At 29.7% G+C, this 19,246-nt stretch overlaps 4 protein-coding genes, 1 long non-coding RNA gene and 1 pseudogene across 6 annotated transcripts; 2 read left to right on the top strand and 4 right to left on the bottom strand.

Annotated features, from left to right (window-relative positions):
- Positions 1-1,962: 1,962 nt before the first annotated feature.
- Positions 1,963-4,483, bottom strand: LOC111036242. Its single transcript, XR_002604745.1, has 3 exons — positions 2,908-4,483; positions 2,609-2,796; positions 1,963-2,536 (listed from the first exon to the last, which is right to left on the bottom strand). It is a non-coding gene; the product is annotated as an uncharacterized LOC111036242 (long non-coding RNA).
- Positions 4,484-4,580: 97 nt separating this feature from the next.
- On the top strand, positions 4,581-9,167 carry LOC111036239 (aspartate aminotransferase, cytoplasmic-like). 2 transcript variants are annotated; one of them, XM_022318202.1, is made up of 8 exons: positions 4,581-5,235; positions 5,960-6,138; positions 6,375-6,483; positions 7,223-7,440; positions 8,136-8,286; positions 8,368-8,533; positions 8,603-8,745; positions 8,843-9,167. In XM_022318202.1, the coding sequence occupies exons 1-8, from the start codon at positions 5,127-5,129 to the stop codon at positions 8,980-8,982; spliced, it is 1,215 nt and encodes a 404-aa protein (XP_022173894.1). In that variant the 5' UTR covers positions 4,581-5,126; the 3' UTR covers positions 8,983-9,167. The 2 variants fall into 2 exon arrangements, with proteins under 2 accessions (XP_022173894.1, XP_022173895.1); XM_022318203.1 differs by having other exon boundaries at positions 4,857-5,235; positions 6,065-6,138.
- An 863-nt stretch (positions 9,168-10,030) lies between these two features.
- On the bottom strand, positions 10,031-11,131 carry LOC111036237 (annotated as a pseudogene).
- Positions 11,089-12,344, bottom strand: LOC111036247 (small integral membrane protein 8). The gene is made up of 2 exons (XM_022318210.1): positions 11,933-12,344; positions 11,089-11,360 (listed from the first exon to the last, which is right to left on the bottom strand). Exons 1-2 carry the CDS (start codon positions 12,026-12,028, stop codon positions 11,202-11,204), a joined length of 255 nt encoding a protein of 84 aa, XP_022173902.1. The 5' UTR covers positions 12,029-12,344; the 3' UTR covers positions 11,089-11,201.
- Positions 12,345-14,288: 1,944 nt separating this feature from the next.
- On the bottom strand, positions 14,289-15,753 carry LOC111036245 (RING finger protein 113A). Its single transcript, XM_022318208.1, has one exon. The coding sequence runs from the start codon at positions 15,725-15,727 to the stop codon at positions 14,792-14,794; it is 936 nt and encodes a 311-aa protein (XP_022173900.1). The 5' UTR covers positions 15,728-15,753; the 3' UTR covers positions 14,289-14,791.
- A 240-nt stretch (positions 15,754-15,993) lies between these two features.
- LOC111036244 (kanadaptin) lies at positions 15,994-19,135 on the top strand. Its single transcript, XM_022318206.1, has 9 exons — positions 15,994-16,484; positions 16,580-16,834; positions 16,932-17,148; positions 17,375-17,552; positions 17,611-17,753; positions 17,821-17,981; positions 18,069-18,248; positions 18,313-18,634; positions 18,880-19,135. The coding sequence occupies exons 1-9, from the start codon at positions 16,218-16,220 to the stop codon at positions 18,960-18,962; spliced, it is 1,806 nt and encodes a 601-aa protein (XP_022173898.1). The 5' UTR covers positions 15,994-16,217; the 3' UTR covers positions 18,963-19,135.
- Positions 19,136-19,246: the final 111 nt, after the last annotated feature.

Here is a 19,246-nt window from a genome sequence, read left to right as displayed (position 1 = left end):
TTACCTACCTAATTGAATACTAACATAGGTACTTACCCAATCGGACAAATTTTGTCAGACTTTAAACGAGTAAAAAAAAAATGTTAACTGTATTTTAGACTTTTTAACTGCGGTAAGGAAAATGTACAATTATCCTTATTCATGAAATGTGTAAGCTTTTTGATTTAGAATACAGATGTAGATATACATCACATTAAGTCATAGTTATTATTTTTCTATCCTTTAATAGGTATGCTGAGGACAGACTAAATATTATTTATTATTATTAATTTATATTACATTTAATAAGTTATGATATCGGTTTAAAACATATTTTGGCAGCAGATTTTTTCTTATATACATATAATTTTAAATCTGTGGCTATATCGTGTATATAGAACCACATTGCCATCCAATTCTGTCTCCCTAATTTACGAAATCATCAATCAAATTTTGCGAGATTCTGTGTGTTAAACACACACAAGGTGTTCAACAGATTTTATAAAAAGCTTTAGTGACTTAAACTTACTTTGCAGAATTTTTTACCTAGCTAGGTAGGTGTAGCAATAACAGATACCACACTGTTGATTATAACATTGCTGCAAATGTATTAACTATTAAGAAGGCAAAATATTTTATCACATCATTAGTTTTATCATATTATCGTTTATCAAACTTTTTGAACACCCTATATGTGTACATCGTATATTGTGCGTGTTACTCTGAGAGTAGAGGGGAGCTCCATATTTTCAGAGTTCTATTTGTGGGAGAGTGCTGCAGTCGTACCGTGGCTTCAGTTATAGTATAGCCCTGCAGTAAAAAATGTCGTTAATTACTACGAGTAAAGTGTAATGAAAATGGACATAATACGATGTGTAACTTTCCTTTGTTTTCGTTAAAACCCATCCATATATCATATATTATTATAGCTCATAAAATATTGTGCAGTTTTTAGTCAAATTGCCAATTTTGCTTAATCGTCAATGGTGTTATTGATTTCATGATTTCGACTTACAACATGAGTACCTACCTACTATATATTTACAATCTACATAATATTAAATAGATCTGGTTAGAGTCACTATACCTATATATGTTGGCATATACATGGTTTTATTTCATACTTGATATTATTAAAATAAATGTTGATGACTACAGCGGAAATAGTGCGTAAAGTTTCTCACATACATATCAGATTTAAATATAAAATTAAATTATTCCTTAAAAAAATTGCAGCAGGTATATTGTATACACACAGGATGTAGTATTCCCGGATTTGATGATTTTTGTCTTACCATTGTATTTACCCTCCATCTATACTAGAGATTACCGCTCTTCGGGGTACGCGGAGGACGGCCAGAGAGATACTTAAATCTCCCAGTTGGCCTAACCTAAGTTGCTGCTTCCCGCGATCTGTGAAGTCCCGTGAAGTTAAACTGCGAAATCACTGTTTACAGTTTCACCCTTAAAGAACCCAACCCACCGATATGAATCTGTTTATGGGGGTGGATAATACACAGTCATTATGGCTCGACCGCCACCCGGGGCTATCTCTTACCGTGAATATTTCTAAGCCTGCTCACTTGCAGGCTGTTGTTTCGCTTTATAGAGTATCATAGGTACAAGCATACTTGCAGGTTTTGGTGACTTACGCCCACAATCGAAGACCTTATTTTAGCTTCAAAAGATAGTCAGAGCTGCAGCGGTTCGGTAGGTACTAGATTTCCTGGGTCGCCACTTGTCAGTTGAAGAATTATCTCCCCCCCCCCAGTTGACAAAATCATTTTATCTCCACTACTCCCACTATTCTGACTACACCCAAAACTACTAGTGGTGGATATTATTAAACGTGCAGTGACAACCTACCTTTTTAGAGCAAAAACTCGTGGGACTAACCAGAAATTCCTCTTTAAACAGATTTCTAGATTATTCAATTTATTATAAATTATATTATTCATAACATATAATTATAGTTTAAGACATTCATCATTTTTATTTTATATGAATTAATCATATATTTATATAATTATATTCTATATTTTTATTTATTGGAAATAATGGTTTACAACAGAAAATGGATAAGCCCATGTTTTTTGTCTCTCCTAAAAAATTATAAAAAGTGGACTTATATCCCCTTTATGCAGTAAGAGGTTAATATTATAGACTAACATTAGGTAAGTGGTATCTATGCTTTACCCAATATGACATCTTTATTCTTTATACAATAATAACCCCCTCGAGCCTTTCTTTTTTTCAGATGGATTACTTTATTTTCACATTCATTCTGTAAATACATTTCTTCGCTTTCCGTGAACAATTTTTCTCAAAAAATATTCCGCTGAGCACTTTTATTTTTTTTTAAATATTTGAGGTATACTATATTTATCTGATCAATATTTGCAATTAAATAGGCATACTGTATAAGAAACGAGTGGTAATATATTTTTCGTAATAAATTATTCCTTGATCCATGGGTTGAGATATATTCGGTGGGGACCAAGCAAGTTTGCCAGGTTTTCGGCTCAAGTAGGTTTCGGATAGCAAGCAAAAACATGATCTACATAAGAATTACATATTCATATAACAATTAAAATGTATTATTAAAAAATAAATAAAGAGACAAATTTACCTTTTACCCTTACTTCTTCAATTTTATTTTGATTCTTAAGTGTATAATATCGTTAACTTGTACCACACATCGGTCGTATTTGCAGAACTATATTGCAACAGGCAGGAGTCCAATCTCTTGTTCAATAGATGTTCACCACAGGAGTATTGGCACACATATGGGGATGCCAGGAAGTGCTTAGCAGCCCTCTTTAATTAGCACCAACAGATTATTTTGAGTTAAAAAATGTTGTTTAAAGTATAATTTTGAGTTTATAAGAATGAATTTATCCCTGTAGTTTGTATAAGTAATGCACTTACCTATGGCACGGACATATATTTCCTGTTTAAATATGTTAAGTATAATATTTAAATTTAATAAAACAAAAATGATGAAAGTAGTGAAAATGTGGATGACCTTAACTACTTGTCTGCTTCCATTGTTCATCGAAGAATGTAATAGTCTTTGCAATAATTGGTTATTAATAATAATAATAACTTATTATAAATCGGTCAAAAAAGATTCTGAAAAATCAGGTTTACTACTTTTGAACGTAGTAATTTATAATTTTATCAGAAATAAAATTAATTTATGACTGATGTATACAACCGTAAAACTGTATAGGGGGCGAGGAGCAAAGGAACTTTGGGGTAAAACATTTAAGCACTTTTAAGTTTAAGACTGAATAAACGCCTATAATGCGCAGGAGTCCGAACTCTTGTTTAACAGGTTCTCGCCATTGACGTTTTGATAACAATTGTTTTCAACAAGCATATTGTAATACAAATATACGACTAGTAGAAAAGTTAAAAATTACTTAGTTAGGTACAATACACGTACTTATTAATGTATTACTTTTTTTTACTTATAATTGCACCATATACTTGTACAATTATACCATTCGACAATCGTTTATGGTGTCAAGTGTTTTGTATACCTATGTACGATGTAAGTACAGCCGCATATGAGATTATAATAGCAATTAAAAGCCAATAGGTTACCTACTTTAATATAATAGCTCCATAAGTAATAGGTACCATGAATAATATTATAAATAGTGATAATCAATGGTACTATAAAATGACACAATGCGGTTGACGTGTGTTCAGGGGTTGACAAGGCTGCAGAAACAGCTGTGGCCCAAGTATGTCTTACGGTTAAGTATCAATTATATAGTTAGGTATAGTTAGTTATACATAATGATTTATGATATCTATCGATCAGACACATTGTGCAATAAACAAATAAAAATGATGGTGTAAGAACATGATAATATGATGAGCAACGAATATAGGTAGATATGCAGGTAGGTACTTGAAAGTTGATTAACCTATTTTTAATTTGTATACAGTGTGTTCAACAATAAAGGTAACACGAAATATTTCTAACTCGTGAAGTTGAATTTCATTTGGTTTTCTTTTTATTGCATAAAGGATTTAATAATGCACATATTTTTAAAAAAAATTCCATTCATTCGCAACAAAATAATTTTTTTAATTGTACCCCTCTTTTTCAGTTCAAGTTTGAATTATTTTATTTTTTTAAGCAACTTTGACTCTAAAGTTATTTTCTCTCTTAAAAATTGACTTACTAAGAGCAAGCCAAGGTTTTAATTTATGCATGTAGTATATTTATCATATTTTTTAACAGTCTATCTACAATTTTACGATGTTCCTTGTGATTTCGTATGCTTTTTTTTTTAAATTTATGTGTGGTATCGTAAGCAAATCACATTTATATGATTTTCACTAAATTATTAAAAGACAAATGAGATAAATATGACATGCATAAATCAAAAGCTTAAGAAAAAAAAAATTTTATAAGTCAAAGTTGCTTGGAAAAATTTAAGTAATTCACCTTCATCGTCGAACACACTGTATAAAACTTAAAATAAACGTATAAACTTAAAAAAAAAACATTCTCTGCACCTCGAGTTCAGACCTGACCAGAATATATCGTCATCACGCTCTCTTCAACGTTAATGACACCTTACACAGATGACATATCACATGCTACGTTCGCAATTATGGCTTACCAAAAAGAGTAAGCTGGTGTGGAAAATGATGAGCGCTAAGTATGTATATGCGTGATATAGATAGTGTTATGACTGAATTACTAAAGCCGTGTTAGGTATATACAATATTTATGGCCTTATGGGTACTTACTTGCTACCTATATCTGCAGTGCATGCACGAGAACAGCGATTGTTTTTTTACCTCTATATAAACCACCATAAATCAAACAATATTCTTCTTCTACAGTTATTTATATGCCTAGCTCCAATAGTCGTCATTTGATCCGAGTAACTTAATAACATCGACAGTCTCAATCGAGTTCAAGAATTGTTTAGAACGTTTCTGGCAAATATAAGGTCTTCTACTTAACTAAACTCTATTTATACAGTTAAATTACATATTTCATAGTACCTATATACACTATAGTGGCCATTAGATAGATACCTACTAGGTGTAGAAGGTTTATAACATAGTAAATACCTAGACAGTTTGTTTTAATATTATATTGAGCAACAACTATAATCATGGTTCAATTCAGTAATGTTCCCGTAGTGGGCCGTAATGGATATATTGAAGTCAATACTGCATTCCAAGACGACATCTCTCCTCTAAAAGTAGATCTTATCTATGGAAGTAAGTACCTAATATACAGCACTTGGCAATAAAAAACCAACCACATTATTCGCCAATGCACAAGAATACGCAGACTTCTAAAAAAAATTTCATTTTTTTATTATTTAACTAAAGAGATGATATTATAGAGCCTGCATATTATGCGTAATAATATATTATATACCCACATACCTATATTAAATGGGTAGGTACTAAATAAAAATAATAAAATGTAGGTGTTTAACATAAATTAAATAATGTTTTAATTTATGTACAAATGTACAAATTATGTTCAGAATAAAACAGTTATTGAAGAAATAATACCTACAATAGTTTTTTCATATAATTGTCCCAAAAATTTCCGTTATTTGAGTTTTGTCAGTTTGTCACTATATTCTTGAGAACATAACGTGTCTTGTGAGTTGTGACTTGTGACATTTATGATGCTATAAACACTTTATAACGATAATTATTAGGTATTATATAGTTTATAGAAAACACAAAATTGCTTATGTATAATTAATTAAGGTAAGTTTCTAGTAGAAGACCACTGTTAAGTCATCAATCATTATCTAAGCTGGGCTTGTACATTTTAACTTTAACTACCTAGTACCTATCCATTTATAGGTATATTAGTAGTATTTTCTTTTAATTTCACAGTGTAATGACGGACTTCACAAAAATAGGAGTGAATATAGCCATAGTCTTATAAATTACAATAATTATTAGCTACCTATTGCTATAGCTTTTAGATTGGAAGATGGTAGTAACTATTTGTTACCTGTGGTTAAGAGAGCAGAAAACATGGTTGTAAATGACACTTTGAATCACGGTTACTTATCACCCACAGGAATTGAAGGTTTTACAAAATCAGCAAGCCGTTTATTATTAGGTGATATTGATCAACAGTGGAAAGACGGAAAGGTGAGTACGTAGCATACTATTATGTATTATACTAACGCAATTATTGGAGAACATTAACATCATTGTCACATATGTTAGGTTAGTAGGTAGCCTGGTGGGCAATTATTGTAAAACTGATTTTAAATCTACATAATATAGGTACATATCAATACGAGGCAGAAAACCAGACAATTTAGGATTTTAATTTTTAATCATCAATTTATGAAGACTTAATTTTGATGTTACATTTAATATAGGTATTTGGTGTTCAGAGCATTGGTGGAGCCGGAGCTTTGAAAATTGGAGCTGAATTCTTATCGCGGTACATGAATTGCACAACTGTTTGTTATCCCGATCCGTCATGGGGTTAGTAATTAAAAATACCTACCTAATATAGCTGGTAAAATATTGAGTTATATTTTAGTACCTACCTATAAATAAATATTTCGTCAAGGAAAATGATGGAACCGTTTAAATTATATTTTTAAATGGTATACAACTACGCTTAAATCTTCAGACGGCTCGTTTATTTCAATTTTTTTTCTAATGTATTTTTAGTAATAGCACAGATTATATTAAATATTTAATATAATTTAATATAATCAGAATTTCGCAGAAACTTTAAGTTTCAATAATTAATGTTATAACCATTTTCCAAATTTGTTGTTTTTCCTATTAACGGAGCTACCCTAGGTGGTTTTACATAATACATCGAGGGATAATTTCAATTTAAACTTACCAAGCGAGCGAGTGACCTTGCCGCAGTTGCCGGGTCTATATGCATTAGATATGCGATGTAATATTAATAGATAATTAAATAAGCAACAAACTTCAAATTGCTATAAGTACCATTAAAACTTAGTTACCTTGAAATTTCTAATTTCAGATTTTCAATTTTTACCATTGTTTTCCAAACATCTAGAAATTAATTTAGTTATTTGCAGGAATTTTTTTTTATAGAAGTCACAAACTTACCACATTAAGTAATTTTGTTTCTAAATACTAAATAAAAATATTATTTTTCGAGGAAGATACTACCCAATAGTAATAATTTATTATAAGTATTTGTCAACTTTTTGGTTTTATAACTATTAATTTTTTTCAGAATTGCATGGAACCTTGTTCTCGTTTAGTGGTTTTCGAAATGAAATACAATATCGTTACATGAATAAAGAAACTATAGATATTGATTTCGAAGGACTTTGTGAGGATATTTCTAATGCTTCTGTTGATTCAGTCATAATATTGCACGTGTGTGGTCATAATCCAACTGGATTGGACCTGACCAAAGAACAGTGGAAAACTATTGCCGAAATTATGAAAGTAAGTTAAGATTTTTTAATAGGTAGGTACCTCACAGTGGCGTACAAGTGTACAACTCTGTAGAATGGTATCAAAAACAGAAGGAGGCCCCTTAAGCACGGTAATTAAATTATTAAATACTAAATAGTGATGTTATAAGAGCAAATAAAAAAAAAACATAATTCCTCTTATTCTACTCCCTTCAGCTATAACCACCCCGTGCACAGAACGCTTACACGTCTGCCAATATAGTTTGATCTTGGCCCTTTAATTGTTTATTTGCCTCGTAATTTGCTTTTATAGGTACTTATATTGTTTGATTGTTAATTTGTTACTTAGTTTATATTGAAGAATAGCTATTAATTTAACATATTATAAAATTATATATCTTTAATCTTTATTCTTTTCACTCTTTTGTAAAAGCCGTTCAGAGTTATTCTTAAAATTAATAAATAATATAATAATTGTTTTATTATTTATAAACGTAGGTATTTAAAATAATAACATTATATACTTAGAAATGAACTTTTCAAGCCTCCATTTGATTTAAAAAAATTTAACTTATTTCTCAATATTTTAATGACGCATAAATCATAAAAAAAGTTCCTGAGGCTCTCCGGCTTAGACTTTCTGGGGCCCTAAATATGCCACCAGATCGTGTACTTAAAAATTAATCATTACATCACAATTTTGTTAAAAAATTTGAAAATCTTCAGGAACGTAAATTGATACCGTTCTTCGACATTGCGTATCAAGGAATGGCGTCTGGAGATATTGAAGAAGACACCTGGCCCGTACGTTACTTCCATAGTGAAGGGTTCGAATTTCTATGCGCACAATCGTTTTCTAAGATGTTCACTTTGTACAGTGAGTTATAGACTAAACTACTACTACCTTAAACATACCTATATCTACAACATGGTATTAATCAAATAAATTTTCTATTAGACGAACGAGTCGGAAACTTGACGATTGTACAAAAATCTGGCCACAACATCAATAGCCTTAAAGTTCACTTCGAGAGAATAGTTAGAAGTCTCTACTCAAATCCTCCAAACCACGGTGCTAGCACAGTTTTCAAAATATTATCCAATCCTGAACTATATGACGAATGGTAAATTATAGTACACAATTCTATTCTAGGTGTAAATGATTAAAAATGTACATATTTATGTTGTAAAAGGCTGAGCAGTTCCAAAGCTATGGCCGTTCAAATGATAGAACTAAGAAAAGCTTTTCGAAAAGCTCTTGAGGAAGAAGATGCTCTTAGAAAATGGAACCATATAACAGATCAAAAAGGGATGTTTATATTGTTACTATTGACAGGTAAATATGATAGATGGAATATAGAAATTGAAAGTGTAAGATAAACTATAATTAAAATAATTGTATAATGCATACTAACCCAAGTGTTTAATTTCAGATAGTCAAGTGGAATACTTGAGACATTTTCACCACATTTATATGATAAAAAGCGGACGGATAAATGTCACTGGACTGAATTTCACAAATATTAGTTATGTTGCTAAAGCGATTAATGATACATTGAGGAAAAACATATAAAATGCTATTTAGTATGCCATCCAGCACCCACCCACTTCACCAACTATGTTGACACTGCTGTTATAAGTTATAACCCATTTGTACTTAAACTTGTTTCAATTGATAGTTTTTAATAATTTTAATATTTTGGAATGTTTATTTATAAATTATGAGTAATTTGGTAATATATTGTTATTTGATATGTATTATGTGTTTTTTAAATTTAATATCAAAGTTTGAATGGATATGTTAATGTAACATTGATGCTTTAAACATAGCTTGGATAATAATACCATGAGACGCATACAATAATTTTTTTTTTTATAATATTTATTCTAAACTGGGAAACAAAAAACTAACATCTCTAAATTTAGATGCAATTTGAAATCATGACACTACAGCATGATAAAATCCGTAAAAATTGTTTTACATATTATTTGTATTAACTATACTTTTCTTATTGATTTGCTCAATTTGAAAATTACCTAAACACATAATATACACACATTCGTACAAATATAAGTATTTAAAATATATTTATAAAAGTAAATTTACACAATTTAACATTTCTAATAACCTTCTAAAACTGTATCTCATTTGACTAAAAATATAAACATACCATATGTTAACATAAATAATGTTAAATTAAAATATTACCATCGTTTACAAAAGAAATTTTAATCAAATTGTTTTACTACAAATTAAGAAGTATGTAATTTTAACTTTATGAAATTTATTGTAATAGATTATGGATATATATTATATACTTGGAAAAATGCCAGTTTTAATTTTAAATAAGAAAACTAGGTATATAAACTTGGAATAGTCACCATTGAAATTACTTATAAGTAACATGATGATTTGCCAAATTGATTTCTTATAAATAAAATTATTTAACCTCCAATTTGATACATTACAATATATATGATGCAGCTGTTATAATTAAAAAAAAGACCATACATTATAAGTTATAACCAATGTATATTAGTAGATATACATTTTTTTAAATACAATATTATTAACTATTTACATTGTACACGATGAGAACATTTAAAATATTATAAACAATCTAGAAATTTATAGTTCTAGCTTCTGATGGAAGTTGTTCTTTAGGACAATATGGACACTTTAATCTACCAGATCGTTCCAATTTATTGAGAGCATCTTTGGATATAACATGGCCACATACTAACATCATAGGTGGATTAGATGTTCCACTTCTAGTTCTTAATATTGGACAAGCAAATACTGAATGATACGCAAAACCAGTATCAATTTTGATTGGTAATTCGTCATTTTCGTTCCAAACTCCTCCCACATCTCGACAAATTGCTTGTTTAATATCCAATAAAGCTGGTAAAGCTGAGCAACCCACATTCACACACACACTTAACATATCATCATCACTAAGACAAGAATCTTTTATAAATAGGTCAATAACTTCAGTACGCATTTGTGCAACATTAGGTGGATATAATAACATACCCATTGTAGATTGGATTTCTTTTTGTTTGTCAATAAAACGACTGAAATTTGTGCGAGCATAGACAACTGCTTCATATTGATCACCACGATTAAGAATATCTAAAAACACAATTTGGTGCAATTTAAATTCTAGATCTGATTTTTTAGCATCCAACTGAATTTTGTTTTGATATACCCATTCAAACGCTGGCATAGGATCTTTTTGTCTCAGACTATCAACAATATGGTTCAAATTTAAATAACGTTGTTTCTGTTTATCATCAACTGTGATACCAGCTTCTTTTAAAAATTCTTCAGCCACTTCCCATTTTGAATCCCTGTACAAATGCATACAAATTATTTTGTTTAGTATTTCTTTTTCATGATCGGTCTTAAACGCTTTTTTATTACTAGCTTCTGTATAGTCAGCAACAAAATTTTTGTCAATAGTTTTGCCTACTCTTGAAACATCGCTATGCCATCTTCTATGTTCATTCGAAATATCCTTTATAGCGAGTTTCATTTGTAAAATTGTTGAAGAAAGTCCACACTTATCTATTTCAGAACTTTGACTTTCAATTTCTCGTTTATACCGTTCTAATGTTGAAATGAATCTGTGTAGTTGGAATTGCCATTTTGGTCCATATTTATTATACTTGGCAATTAATTTGTCAATATCAGCCTCAACGGCTAGTGAAGATTCCATTTTTAAGTAGAATAATTATGTAAGGATGAAGTAGGGCTAAAAGGTGTTGTAATACTAAAACAATACAATTTCAATCCCATTTGGATTGTCTTTGTTTATATACTTCATGGCGGCCATCTTCAGCAACAGCTGGATAATATCCCATTTTTTCATATTGGTGTCTCATGTATACTAGATATCCAAATGTGAATGATATTGATACAAGTCCTAATGCCATGATCACTTTATTCTGAAAAAAATTACAAACATAATAGTAGCAAATGTTTGTGCATCTGATTTTTATACTACACTTTATTACGCAATTTCTTAAACACACATATTTTTCATAAAATTATAGATAATAGGTACCTATAGGTGCATATTTGATATAATTACCTCCCTAAGATTCTAAAGCTACTTCTTGGTACTTAACTTTTAGTCATATTTTATTTGTAGGTGAAAAAGAACAATAGGTAAGTAAACACTTAAATATTAAATATTTTTTGTTTAGCACAATATTAAATTCATTGAAAGGTTTAATCAACAAATTTAAGAAATAACACAAAAGTGATTATAATAATACATTATAACAGGGGTTAGGTTGTCAAAAAATCATTGGATGTGCTGAATAAAATTTCATAGAAAAATCCGAATGACGAGAATAAATAACAAATATTGATTATTAAGTACCTATTATTTTCTTATTCAACATAAGACATTAAGACGTAGTGGCGTTTCGCCAAACAGCCAAAATCGACTTATTGTTTAACATAAAAAATATCGATAAATTAGGTATAATAAAACATGACATTATTATATTACCGGTTTTGAGTAAAGCTCAAAGTTGATAATCCGAAACACTCTGGAAGTTTTTAGAGATCTAATACCATCTCCTGGTGCAGTTTGCCGATCTTTCATTACTCGGAACGGATTGAACACACCACCTCGGGATGGAATCGTACTCACAGTACGGTCGAGAAGTAGAGTTGTCCGGTAATCGCTCGGCGTTGTGAGATTCTTTTTCACAGTTTTTGACTATTTAAGTTTCCGTAGATGTTAGGACTCGGAACGACAATAACAAGAACAACAAGTTTCAAAAACGACAACGACAACGTCGTAGTAAAAATTAAAAACAATTTTTTATCAACGCCAGACTCCAAAGACAATGGTCAATGAGGGCAAGAGGCCAATGGGCAATGAGCTGTGGATTAGTCAGACTCTGACAGTATGGACTAGTCTATGGAACGTAAATTGAATGGTAAAAAATGTAAATCACGTTTATTATCCGGTTCTTATCAATATCATGGAATAGAAATCTTAAATTTATTTTTCATCAATCCTAAATTTATCACTGGCCGCCAAAATTAATTTTATTTGAGTTGTTTCCCAATAATTTATAAATGTGTAATTCACAATTACTCAGGATGAACAAGACGTTATTTATAAAAATTCACTATACAAAATGGACAATGCTAATGTATCTACAAGCATCATTAATATTTTGGGTGGATACTTGGATGTCTCTAAGCAGCTAAGCTATATTTCATATTGTGTAGTCATTACTCTCTAAGCTTTTAATAATACCACAGATTAAATAAAGTTTTATAATACAAACAATTTTTTTAGAATCAAAAGAAATAATTGTGTTGACCTACATATTATAATATATTACATATTTGATCTATACTAAAAGATGATACTGTTTTAGTATTTATATTTTACACAATACATTTTAAGTTTTGGAATTTTTCATTAAATTAATTAATTTAAGCAGTTTATATGACTTACAACTATAGTATAACCATGATTATCTGATAATTTCTGTTATATTCCGCCTCTCATCATAAGTTAATTTCATTATCATGTACTATTAATAAAATAATGTATTCTTAAAAAATAAATTAAAATCTTGCTTATGAAAAAGGCCCATGATTTGTATAAACAAACTAAAATAACCAATTTTTTTAATTATTGTATTTTATAAATATTATCCTAATACATCTTAAAAACCTAAATAAAAATAAATACATTGATACATGTAATATAAAAAATTAATTATTATAAATTGTTATATAGTTAAATATAATTGTTTTTCTTATATTCATCAAATTTAATTATCCATCCCTCTTTTTGTCTAACTGCACATAGATATAGCCAATACAGGTAAGGTAATCAAGGTTATACTGTTTATAATTTGGTAATAATTAATAAGCATATATTAAGAAGTATAATCAATTATAAACCATTTACTTTACTATAATTTCTTAATATCTTATTATTTAGGATGACTCGTACACTTTCATTTTTTTACCTATGACTGATAAATGTAAAATAATTCAAAATAATTTATCTTAATATTTACTAATATTTTTAAATAATGAAATACAAAATTTAAAATATCATATACAACATAGATTTGAGCCTTGATGGTTATCACTTCATCAGCTATAACAAGTTTTTTAAAAATATTTGGTATTTATTTTAGAAATGTTGATATGATTTTACATTGTACTAATAATAGAAAATACATCAAACTTCCAAATTGAGGTAAAATTTTAAGAAATTTAAAGTTATCTACAACAACTATGGTATATATAAATAGGTACAGCTCACTTTACAGTTGCTCCCTCCCAAATTTTTAATATTCTTGCAATAAATGTGGCCTAAGTGTACATAATTTCTAACTGGAAATTTTTTCCCAGACCATCTTTGGGTCTATCAGGGAATATTTTCCCTGCAGCTCCTGGCGCCACTACCAGTTCCGGCATAAGATCTGCACCACAATGCGATTCTGTTCCACTATTTGACGTTGCAGGGAAACCATACGTACACCTTTACAGAATACAGTTACAATAATGAGGGATTATTATTTTTAACATTCTGTTGATCTGAAATGGTCATTAAAAAAATAACCAACTTAATATTGGAAGCTGATTTGTAATCTAATGTCATTATTATTATTTTTGTAAATTTTTTTTTTTATACTTTCTACAGTCTTAATATCAATATGTATTGTTCTTTTCTTCTGTGTTTGTCATAAGCCCATCTCGTATAGTTGTATAATTTATAATTGTTGAGCTATCGTAGTTACCGACTAAAAAATAATAAATAAAAAAAAAATCTGTTGGTTTAGTGTATCAACAAATGAAATGTAGAGTATTAAAAAAAAAGATTGTACTATTGTAAGAATAACTAATGTTGTTTATTGATTAGAACATTTTTTTTAATAATAAACCAAAATAAATAAAACCTAGTTTATTAGTTCTTAAAATAATTACAAAATCACATTTTTTATTGAGGTCTAGAATTCAATCGTAATAATTTGGGACATCAAATTAATACAATATGTTTATGATTTAACTAGGTAGTTATGTAAGGTAGATTGTATGGTGATTGTATGGATGAATGGTAGATTGTAAGGTTTGACATAGATCGTTCAAAGTTTTTGTATTGGACTACAGGTAATTTACAAATCTAAAATAAGAAAAATGTTGTTTGTGCTGTAAAAACTAGAGGACAGAAAATACCTTTAATTCGTTAAAAACTATTAATTTTGAAAAAAATAAATCTTAAATTATAATTACTTAACTAAATCAACAATTTTTATGCATTTATAATATGGTTTAATACTATTAAATATTTATACTTAGGTAATAGGTATAATTAAAAATAATAGATTAATTAATCCGATTCTTCGTCTGAATTACATTGATGTATTATGTCTGTATTAGCTGCATTAAGTCGATCAATAATAGTTGTAGCAGGATCAAAAAATCCTCCGGTTTGTTTCTCACAAACAAAACATTTAGTGCTCTTTTTGAAATGAGCTAAAGCACACTTTTCACAGAAATAATGTTTACATTTTGTCATTACAGGATTGACATAAGATCCTCGACAAATCAAACATTTAAAAGGCAGATAATCATCATCATTTTCTTTAATTTCATACTTTGATGGATCATCATCATCTGAATCACCTTGTTGTGAAGATTCCATTTCTAATTGCCACCCAAATTTATAGTCTGAACGATCATGTAAGAATTTACAACTGTCACCAAAACCACAAAAACCAGTTTCTTTATAATCTTTACAAATGTCAGGTTGATAATCCCAACGAACAGTAGAACGTAAATTTGCCGGTGCTCTTATAGGTCCTTTGCGTACCATTCCACTAGATGCATTACCTAACGCTGTATCTTTTTTCTCATAATATTGAGTATAATTCGCTAAACCTCTATAAACTTTGTCATCTTCTTTACCTTTAAGTTCTTTATTCACTTGTAAAGAACGTTCATAGATGGCTTGGGCATCTTTGTCAAGCTCAGTATCAATTTCAATTGTTGCTGTTGCACCCATGTCTTTTGGTCCACTCATGTCGGTGTCCATTTTGGAACGGTATGAAACACCGACAGATTCATTATCACTCTCTGAAGAATCATGTATTGGTTCAGACGCTTTGAGCTTCTTGTTGGAAGTACTTTGTATAAATGGGCTAGATTTTTTACTTCGTTTTTCATTTAAAACAACAGCACTTTCTTCATCACTGTTTTCACTATCTGAGGTAGCTCGTCTACGTCGGTTTTGCACAACTTTACGTTTTTTAAATTCGATTGACATACTTAGTACTTACCTATTTTCACGATCGATCAATTTCTTTTATTAGTCTTGTATTTTCTGTAATGTTTCTTGACTCCTTGCCTCTGGATCTGGACTGACTTCTAATTTGTATGGTCTACTGTCTAGTTACTCTATAAATCTATAATATAGTCTACTGAACTATTTGAACATGGGAATATGGCATAACATTATGTTATTGTTGTTGTGAGCTCATGAACACTGATAATAGATATTAGATAACAAAAAATCAAAATATTCGAAAACGTTCAGTTTACTTCACGATAATTCATAAAGCATATAAGATCTACTATTTTTGTCGTTCACTCGTTCTATTTAGTTCCTGAGTCTTACAAAAGTGTGAGGCTTCATCCTTATAATATATTAAAAACCTGTAGCCTGTAGGTAGGTATTAGGTTTTTGTATTTGAGTTCATAAACATAACTCTTCAGGCAAACGCACCTACATCTCAAGTGTACTTACTTTATTTATCATGGACAACGAAAAGGAAGGGCCTGTGTTCAAAGTGCCTAAATTGTTCGGCCCCAGACCTGGCTCGAAAAAACCAGTAATATGTGAGGAAGTTATTAGCGGTGATGGTGATGTTGCATCGACAATAAACATGGCAGAAAATACAAAACTCAGTGTTGAACAAAAAATAGACCAACCAAAAAAAGTTTCAAAGACAACTTCTCAAGTTCCTATTCCGTACGAAGAACCGTCTTGGGGTGGGAAACCTGGAGATAAATATTTTTTAGAGGTTTGAGTACTGACAATTTATTCATTAGGATTTTGTTTATTGATTTTTTTGTTGTTGATATTTAATTTTAATTTTTTTTTTTAATAATTATTTAGGAGTTAAAATCTGGTGTAATGTTAAGTACAATTCAATTAGAAAGTCGATCATTCCATTGCTTTGGACGTTTAAATAATTGCCATGTCACTATGGCACATCCAACAATTTCACGTTTTCATGCAATCCTACAATATCGTTCTACTTTTTCTATCAGCGATGAAAATAGAGGGTTTTATTTATACGATTTGGACAGTACACATGGAACATTCTTAAACCGTTTAAGAATTAAGCCTAAGACTTATGTAAAAGTCCACGTAGGTTTTTAAATTTTTTTATACATTTGTTATGTTTACTTTAAAAATACTATATTCTATACATAATTTATTTACTTTTTGATTATGTGATTTCCAGGTTGGTCATTTGATTAGTTTTGGTGGTAGTACTAGAATGTATTTGTTACAAGGACCACCAGACGACGAAGAAAAAGAATCTGAATTAACTGTTACTGAATTAAAAGCTAAACGACAAGCAGAACTTGTTCAAAGAGAAAGAGAACAAGAGTTGCTAAGGCTAAAAAGGGAGGAAGAAGAGAGAAAAAAAATGGAACAGGGTGTTGATTGGGGAATGGGTATGTATTAAATATATTTATAATACTAACTATAAATGGCAATGAAACTTGTATTTTTTTACTTTTAAAGCTTAGATAATATGAATGAACATTTATTTTTATTACTTTGTTCTACTTAACTTTTTCATAGGTTAAAATTTTTGAAATTGGAATGGTGTAATTAAATAGTTTTGGTTAAATTTTAAACTACATATTTTTTTGTGTTATGTTTTTATTAATATTTTAGGCGAAGATGCAAATGAAGAAGAAGATACCAAAGAGAATCCTTTTGCCCCTAAAGAAAATGAGCAATTATATTTGGATGATCCTAAAAAAACATTGAAAGGTTGGTTTGAAAGAGAAGGACAAGAATTGGAGTATGATGTATCAGAAAAAGGATTTGGAACATTTACCTGTCGTATAGAGTAAGTAATATTATTCATAATAATTTCTAAAAAATATTTTGAAACTATTCTATTTTAGATTACCAATAGCAAACATTACAGGAAGACCACAAATTGCTGAAGCTACAATAAGTGGTAAAAAAAAAGAAGCAATTGCACATTGTGCATTAGAAGCATGTAAAATTTTGGATATGTATGGACTTTTAAGACAATCCACGCATGGTAAATATATTTGTGTATATTTATTTATTTTAAGTGCATACTTAAACTATACCTTTTTATATTACAGAAAGTAGGAAACGTAAAGAAAAAAATTGGGAAGAGGAAGACTTTTATGACAGTGATGATGATAATTTCTTGGATCGTACAGGAGATATTGATGCGAAGCGCAAAAAAAGAATGAAAAAATTTGGTAAAGCTGCTGAAACTGTTGATACTTATGAAACATTGGTATGTACATTGTCCCATTAAATTAAAATTATGATATTATAAAATCAATACTTTAGTCAGATTGTAACACCTATCATTTTTTTTCAGATGGAAAAACATAAACTTTTAATTGCTGATCTTAAACATACTAAGAGTAAATTAAACAGATTAAATCGAAATGTTACCAAAGAGTATGGTGGAACTAATGATGAAGACTCTTTAGAATCTTATATGTCTGATCTTAGAAATTATAAAACTGTGGATAAAGTTGAGATCAAAAGATTAAAAGTACAGTATTGATAGTTGTTGTGTAATAATTTATATCTTATTTTGTTTATTTGTATAAATGCAGATCAAAATTAATGAGTTACAAGAAGAAGAAGAAAAACTTAGAAAAATTATTAATATTGTACGGCCGACTACTTTACCAGAACTTACAAAACCTCAGATAGAAGAAAATACACCAAAAGTAGAACAAGTGGTCAAAGTAAATCCAAAAAGTGATAATGGTCCATCATCAATACCAATATCTACTATACCAACATCTACACCAACATCAATACCAACATCAATACCAAAAGAAGTCAAGAAAATTGATACGAAAATAAAACCCAACGTAGAAGAGAAAGTAGAAGTCATAAACAAAGAAACAAAAAACTTAAATGAAGCAGAAGGTATTATTTATGATTGAATTAATATAAAATAACCAGTCATAATATTATATGAAAAAATCTTAATGATTTGTAGCTAGAAATTATTAATTAATGAATTATACATTTAACATTTATATTTTACTGTTTACTCTGTAATCAGTGTTCAAAAAGAATTATATTTTTCTTTATAATATTATATTAACTGTATAAATTGTTTCCAAACATTTCAGTCACTTGTAAAATATATTTCTGATTATTTTATTTAGAGAAAGTTTTGAAAGAATTGAAAGAAGCAGAGAAGAGACAAAAACAGTTAGAGAAAAAAGATAAGAAAGTATGTAGACTTTAACTATTAAATAAATAGTAATTTGGGGGACGGAGTGGCCGAGTGGATAATGCGTCGGTCGCAACGCGCACCGTCGCCGGTTCGAATCTCGGTCACGGGTGGCACTTCTCTCCGGGCAGTCACGGTGTCTGGAGAGAGAGGCCGCCATCCCCCAACCGGGTATGGCAGAAACCTACGGGTGCCCACTAGAAATTCTGCCAAACAAACACACACGTGTTCCATAACCCTACAGTAACCCAACAGTCCCAAAAACCCTACAGTACCACAACCTACAGCTAATGGCCTCA

The sequence above is a fragment of the Myzus persicae genome, unplaced genomic scaffold (assembly GCF_001856785.1).
Source record: "Myzus persicae strain clone G006 unplaced genomic scaffold, MPER_G0061.0, whole genome shotgun sequence".
NCBI lineage: Eukaryota > Metazoa > Arthropoda > Insecta > Hemiptera > Aphididae > Myzus > Myzus persicae.
The sequence above is the reverse complement of the archived record's forward strand: the minus strand, read 5'-3'. Positions and strand labels throughout refer to the sequence as shown.